Genomic DNA, 7,936 nt, shown 5'->3' on the forward strand with positions numbered 1-7,936 from the left:
AAAGTGGAACAGGAAGTGATGTCACAGTGACAGTATGGATATCCAGGGTTTGATCTTTGATGAGGTGATGTCACGTGACATCACTTCCTGTACTGACTGAAAGACGGACACTTCCTGTACTGACAGACAAGCTACGACATTTCTCATGGTATACTGCGACCTTTGGTCGCAACAAGAAGTCTGATTAGAGTTTCATTGTTATCTAAATTAAAATGATGGTAAATAGCACTAAACTAGTCCTTGCCCGTTCGAACATAATATGTGCTCTGAATTATGTGCAGAATTTGGGTTTTGGGGTGTTACCATGGCAGCGGACAGCGGTATCAGTGATGTCACTCATCTCCAAATTTGGGCACTGTTTCAGCATGTGGCATGGCGGCGACGCATGCTTGCACAGTACAGGGGGCAGTTATCTCCAAATGTGGGCACCGTTTAGTATTACTGATGTCATTCAGATATCAGACAGACAGACAGACAGACAGACAGACAGACAGACAGACAGACAGACAGACAGACAGACAGACAGACAGACAGACATTTATTATGTTTATTATGTAGGATGTGCACTTTTGTCACGGCCTGAAAAGGTTGAGAACCACTGTCTACTACCTCAACCACCTCAAAGAACCACTGAAGAACTACATGCATGTTTTACAGTTGGCCTATATATAATAGGCCTAAAGCAATTCTGGACCAAATGACAGGCCATATTGGACCAAATCATGTAAACAATCTGTTCTTAGATTGTGGTGCAAGAGATTATTATTATAATATTATTACATTATTGTGATATTAATAAGTAGCCTAGTGATAACCTATTTTTTCTGGCCACTGGAAGTTTAGATTACATTGAGCTCAGCAATGTTAGTCACACAAACTCTCAGAGAATATCAAATCACAAAATCCAGCATCCATATTATATTTATAATGGTCAGATCAAGTGCTATGTTTATAATGATTGTATCAGTGCCATTCAGTACAAATAACAGACTCATCAGCCAGAACCGCTTTCCTTTTTATGTGTCCCTGGAGATGGAGACTTGTGGGGTTGAAAGGCGCAGTGACAGCAATGAAACCAATGGGTTTCAATGGTTGAGTAATGTTCTCTGATGTGTGCATTGTATGAACGTCTAGATAATTCTAATGTCCAGCTAATTCCTCTGTAGGAGCCCCGGGTCCCGCCTCCCCGGGGATACGTCAATCAGCACGCCCGTGACAGGCCCTGTGAGTGGCAGCCACGCCCCCCAATCACGTTAGAATAACCTTGCTCAGATGCCAGACAGCCTGATTTACTGTACACTTCGTCGCAGGACGGTTTCGAACACGCACACCAAAAATAATAGTCCACTACAAGCTCACAAGTGAGCTATTTTTAGCTAATCTTGGACTTGGATCATCCAAGACTTACATGAAGTAGCATGAGAACATGTAGGCCTATCATGAGAGCTGAAGTCCCTCAAAAGACTTATTGAAGAGAGAGAACTCCACAATGACAATTTATCGGCATGTTGTATCATTGTCAGTATCATAAGTATCATCAGTATCATGTGAGTATATCACTAGTAAGACACCTCTGGGTGACATGCAACGCGACCTCGCCCTTTATCATCAGTATCATGTCAGCCATGATAATGTCCATGATACTGACCATGCTACTGACCATGATACTGACATAATAGTGACTATGATACTGACATGATACTGACCATGATACTGACCATAATACTGAGCATGATACTGACCATGATACTGACATGATACTGACCATGATACTGTCATGATACTGACATGATACTGACCATGATACTGACATGATACTGACATGGATACTGCAGGATACTGACATGATACTGATGATACTGACATAATACTGAAGAAGATACTGACATGATACTGACCATGATACTGACATGAGACTGACTACATAGAACATAGTATATGACCCCTTTACACTGTTCAAATTAATATTCTGGATTTTGCTGTCTAACCCTCCACTGGTATAGCATACTGATACTGACCACACAAAAAAGAGCTAAGTAATCATCCAATTCAAAAATGTTGTTATTTAATGCGAGCAGGTGATAATGTGGCCTACAATGAGATAAAGACATCAATCAGGGCCTATATTGAATTAGTTTTGATGACATGATAACAATTATGACAGTTATAATAACTAAGAAGTAAATATGTTATAGGACTACGGCCTGACATGTTGACTGATAGATGGATAGTGCCACATCATTTCTGCCAATGTTCTGATTCGAATCATTGTCGGCCTGTAATAGGCCGCCTTGTAGGCCTAACTAAGACCGGCATATCTACAGCTTGATTTATACTTCATCGTCGGACGGTGTCGAAAACAGCCGACCTACAAGTTCACAAGCATTGCCACATTGTGAGCTTGTAGATCTGACAGATAGATCATAGGTGGGAGTTTGGCTCAAATGTAGGCACTAGAACAGAGTGTCGTCAAACAAGTGCTTTGAAACAAACAAATAGTCAAATTGCACCCATCACGTGAAAGGGGAAGATGAGTTTAATTTAGAATATTTATTCAAGGTAATAATGTTGACATGGCGTTTAAATTAGCATTTTAATTAGAGCCTAACGCTTCATCACTGTATATGACTTATAGAGAGACATATTGGTTTAACCAACAATGAAAAATGTCAAAACCTGTCAGGCTATATAGCTACTTTATAATCTATTAGACCTACATTCGTTAGTTAATTGCAGTTCGACAAATAAGCATTTATTTCTCTCATTTGCATGCTGACAGATGGCTGACTTTTAGGCTCGTAAGCATTCAAATAAATGTGGATGATCATGTTTGCATGTCGGGCTATCACTTAGAAGAAGAAGAAAAAAAATCTTGCATACATTTTATGCATCACATTCTCACGCAAAAAAATAGGCCTATCGCCAATGCCAATTATATTTAGTTGGCAATATAACTTTTATTCGGGTCTGTGTTTTACTCTTCTCAACGAACAACGTAAATAAATTTATTATGCATTGTCGTGTGGGCGTTCAACCACTGACTCCTACTCCCACAAATTTACTCGGCCGGCACAAACTGCAAACGCATTCTAGTCACCTTGAAATTTCCTCAGCTATTTTCCAATTAAAAGCTTAATAGCCCTGGAGACGGGCTTCATGTGGGGAAGTTTACCGTGGGTCTTATTCACTAAAGCCGCACGCCTCGGATCCCATTATTTGCTTGAATAAACCTTTTTACGGTCAGAAATGGGACTGGGGTTTGTCCGGTGTTATGTTTCAATGCCCTCTATTAGGCGAGGCGAAAGGGACATATCACCATCCTAAACATTTTTTTTTTGCTCCTCGTTCCAAGAGGGATTTTATAATGCCCTGTAGTTAAGCACTCGTGTACATGCCTAATCATCTAAACTATGCGCATTTGTAGAAAGGTGAGAGAGAGTGAACGATGGAACGATCGCTAGGCCTATTTTTTTGCCTGAATTAATTCTATAGGCCAGCCGCCAGGCTAAACTAAAGCACGTATGACAAATCATGTTAGGCTAATATCGGAGTTGGAATGTAGGCCTATCTCTGTATCAGAAGAAAATGCAGACTCATTTCTGTTGTTTTTGTTTACAGTTGGATGAGGTTATGTTGAAAAATAGCCTATGTTGTAATTTTTTCTTCTTTTTGGCTTCTTCAAATACATTTAATAGAAACTAAATATTTAAAGCCTATTTCTATATTCAAGTATGGTGGACAAAACGGTAGAAAACACAAGTATTTTTCATTCGTTATAGTCTCGAGTCCCCAAGCCCATGCAGGCCTTTTCCCTTACTGGAGAGTTAGTTCTGTGAAGTTTTACATATTGCATTTCATATTATGTTCAGTGCTGCGTGTGTGTCTTGCTTTGGGAGCGCCGTGGCGCGACTGACAGCAGCACCCTTCGTTACTCGCCTCCATAAAATGCGTGTCAGTCTGATGCATAATAATCGTCAGCTGGTTGAAAGGTGGATCCTCTCCACTCACTCCAAGCCAGCGCCTCTTTACTTAGCCTATCATGCGTGTAGCGAGCAGCCAAAGAAAGCTTCATCTCTTGACTGCTGAACTGACAGCACTCCTGGCTGCACACCCACCTCGCGTCTTTATCAGATGCACTTTGTGCGTCCCTCTATGCTCTCGTGGTAAACAGCGTGCTGCTGTCTGAACCGCCCTTTGCGCTTTGAGAAATGAACGGCTACGGTTCCCCATACCTCTACATGGGGGGCCCCGTGTCGCAGCCGCGGGCGCCACTCCAGAGGACCCCCAAGTGCGCGCGGTGCCGTAACCACGGTGTCCTCTCCTGGCTCAAGGGCCACAAGCGCTACTGCCGCTTCAAGGACTGCACGTGCGAGAAGTGCATCCTGATCATCGAGCGCCAGCGGGTCATGGCGGCCCAGGTGGCGCTCCGCCGGCAGCAGGCCAACGAGAGCCTGGAGAGCCTCATCCCGGAGTCGCTCAGGTCTCTGGCGCCCGGCATCGGCAGCATCCCCGTCCCCGGGCCGGGCGAGGGGAGCCAGGGAGCGGCGGCGGCGGCGGCGGCGGCGGCGGCGGCGGCGCGGACAGCGGAGGAGCTGGACCTGAGGTGGAGCTCCGAGCAGGCGGCCAGCACGCAGCCATGCACAGGTATAGCCTATTATAACAGCGTTCTATTTCGGAACAAAGTGGCAGGAAAACGCGTTTCGGTGCTGAGTGAAACAAATTGTGCCACTTAAAAAAAGAGTGTGGCGAATATATAGGTTATATTTGAAGGTATTATTAACCGACTTATTATAGTGGGTTATATAAAAAATAGGAAAATGCTGAGAATGGTAAAAATATAGGCCTATTTTTATTTTATTATTATCATTATATATATATATATAGGCTATATATATATATATATATATATATATAAAATTGTGAAACAGAGGAAAGAATGTAACTTGAACCCGAAAATTGATGCTCGTGATTTTGCAATTGGCACTTTAAAATGGGCTATGCTGGCCTGGACTATAGCGCAGATAAACACCGTTTTCAATGTTTATCTTGATTTTATATAGGCTATATATATATATATATATATATATATATATATATATATATATATATATATATATATATATATATATATATAAAATTGGATGGCAGTTTCACACAAAAAAATACACAATCAAAATAAATATCAGTGCCGGTCAAAGGGCAAGGTTTAAGATGTGAAGAAATTAGTCATTGTATTGTAGCCTATTTGGCGACATTTTGTCTCTCTATGAAATAATAGCCTATAGGGGCTGTACATAGGCCTATTCACAGTGTAAGAATGTTAGTTAAAATTGACCATGTAGCCTACATTCTAGCCTAGATTCTGAGCTGAATCTATTTGAAAAATGTAATCATTTCTTCCTGAAATGGTCATCATTATTGTAATCACTGTATCATTTTATTAACGTATCATTTTATTAACATTACACATGATCATTTCGTACACTCATTTTATCAGTAGGCTATGAAGTTAACATTTTATATGTATTTTGTTTTCCTTTTTCTTGAGAGAAAGCAGAGCTTTGCTATGATCTTGTGGTTTTGGCCTACAAAAACAAATCAAGGAAGGATTTCAGAGTAACTCTCTCAATCAAATATTTGTGACTGACATAAAATGATACCGAAAATATTATTGCTGTTTCCCTCCTCTGAAACAGTTCTGAGCCTTATGTTGACTTTTTTTATTCTTACATTCCATTGAGATTGTTTTGCATTTTAGATTTATACCATCATCGACAATAATCCAGCCACATCACATGATATCAAAGGAGTTGCACCCGAATGTTGTTTTTAATTACAGTTTTATTTTCATTAAAAACATTATTTTCTATTTGATTCTTCTAGTGTTGAGACTGGCATGTGTACACAAGGCCAAGTAAATTGGAAAACAGTGGTTCCCAAACGTTTACATTTCAAGGACCCCACAGATTGCATTATAGGCCACAGACTCTGAGCCTGTATATAAAATGGAACCAATGGTCTCATAAGGGTGCATTTGGTTCCATTTGAGTTGCAGACCTGCAAGGGTTCCTAACTATCACTAATTTAGCAGTGGACCCCCTGGAACCCCCTGGGGTCCCCAGACCCCACTTTGTAAACCACATGGTTTAAAAGATTACTGTAATCAACGTTGGACAGGGCAAATCGAATGTAATCGCCATATTTCTAGCAGGAGGTCAACTTGGAGTGAAATGTTACCAAGCAACAGGCAATCTGTTTACAAAATGTGGTCAAAAGGCATCGATAGCAGATTCCTCAATGACACCCAGTCAGCACTTTGTGTTAACAGAATTGGAGAGGGAAAAAAAGGAAATCCACATAAATTGCTGTGTTGGAGACAAGTTGACAAGCCATTAATTGTATGTTACCTTTCTCCTCAAGAGGACTTCCAGAGGCTTGGCCTGAGCAGCTTACACTGCAGGTTCTGTGTAGCTTGCTGTACATGCTATTCTGTTGCCAATGTGTTTTCAAAATGATAAAATAACTCAATTAGAATGTATAATAATTTGTGCCACCTCAACAGATATCATTTAAGTATATTATTATTATTATTATTTTTATTATGAATCCTCATCCAAATACGGTATGTTTCTTATGTCTCTTGTCGGTCTGTAGAAGCGACTGAGGATGCTGCTGGTGAGGTGTCGGGAGGAGAGAACGGGGGAAGCTCCAGTGAGAAAGAACAGGACCCTGTCAGCTCCCCAGAAGGCTCCAAGCCCAACTCTTGCTACACCCCTGACCCCCCTGAGACCCCCTCCCATCCAGAGGAGAGCCGATACGGCCTGCCCAAAGCCTGCAGCACAGACCGAGAGGCCAAACCCGAAAGCCCCAGCCACAAGTACCCCAGCCCTGCTGAGCAGAGCGTACTGATCGAGGGACTGGCCGGCTCCATCGCTCTGCCCTTCAACCTCCGAGCCAACCGTCCGCCCCTGGATGTCCTCAAGAAGATCTTCCCTGCTCACAAGCCCCCTGTACTGGAGCTTATCCTCCGGGGCTGTGGGGGCGACCTGGTGGGGGCCATCGAGGTGCTGCTGTCTAGCCGGACCCCAGACGGCGGCTCCCTGCCCCACTCAGACCCCCACCCCGACACCCTCGTGCTGCCCACCAACGGACATCTCTTCGAGCACACCCTGGGCTCCTACCACCCGGTGTCCACCTCCACCAAATGGTCGGTGGGCTCGGCTTTCCGGGTGCCCGAGTCGTTGCGCTTCTCGTCCGATCCGGCGTCCGGAGTGGTGTCCGCAGGCCCACTGGCCATGCCCCTGCAGCACCCGCAGCACCCTTTCCACCAGCCGAGCCGCTATCCCCTGATGCTGCGCAACTCGCTGACACGCAGCCAGGCCAACCCCTTCATGCACAACGACGTGACACTGTGGAATACCATGACTCTGCAGCAGCAGTACCAGCTGCGCTCGGCGGCGCAGTACGTCTCCCCCTTCCCACCGGCCGCTCCCGCCGCTGGCCCCGGGGGTGCCATGTTCCGCAGCTCCCCCATCCTGTCGTCCAGGCCCGCCGAGGAGCCCCGCATCAGCATCCAGGAGGATGCCTGCTCGCTGGGGCCCAAGCCCAGCCTCTACTCCCCCGAGGAGGACTATGACGAGCATTCAGACTCGGCAGACTCCCGCATCCTGAACTCGTCAACCTGAATGGCCGGGGCGAGCCGAAAACAATGCTGCAAGGCCACCGAAGCACCAAAAAAAAAAAAAGAACAATGTATATTCATGCAAAAAGGGGACTGATTCCTTGTTTCACAGCTTAAACCCTATTATACTTCGTTGACCGGAGTCCCCCAGGGGTCTGTACTTGCCCCCTCCTTTATTCCCTCTACACCAAATCTCTTCTGTGCAAATAGCCAAATCTACAAGCTCACAACTCGTCATGACACAACACGTTGTGA

General features: G+C 44.2%; 1 protein-coding gene across 1 annotated transcript; it reads left to right on the top strand.

Moving 5' to 3' along the window:
- Positions 1-4,208: 4,208 nt before the first annotated feature.
- On the top strand, positions 4,209-7,685 carry dmrt3a (doublesex and mab-3 related transcription factor 3a; the record flags this gene model as incomplete). Its single annotated transcript, XM_080739036.1, has 2 exons — positions 4,209-4,644; positions 6,655-7,685. 2 exons carry the CDS (start codon positions 4,209-4,211, stop codon positions 7,683-7,685), a joined length of 1,467 nt encoding a protein of 488 aa, XP_080595162.1.
- Between the last annotated feature and the right edge of the window lie 251 nt (positions 7,686-7,936).

The sequence above is a fragment of the Nannobrachium achirus genome (assembly GCF_963921795.1).
Source record: "Nannobrachium achirus genome assembly, chromosome: 12".
NCBI lineage: Eukaryota > Metazoa > Chordata > Actinopteri > Myctophiformes > Myctophidae > Nannobrachium > Nannobrachium achirus.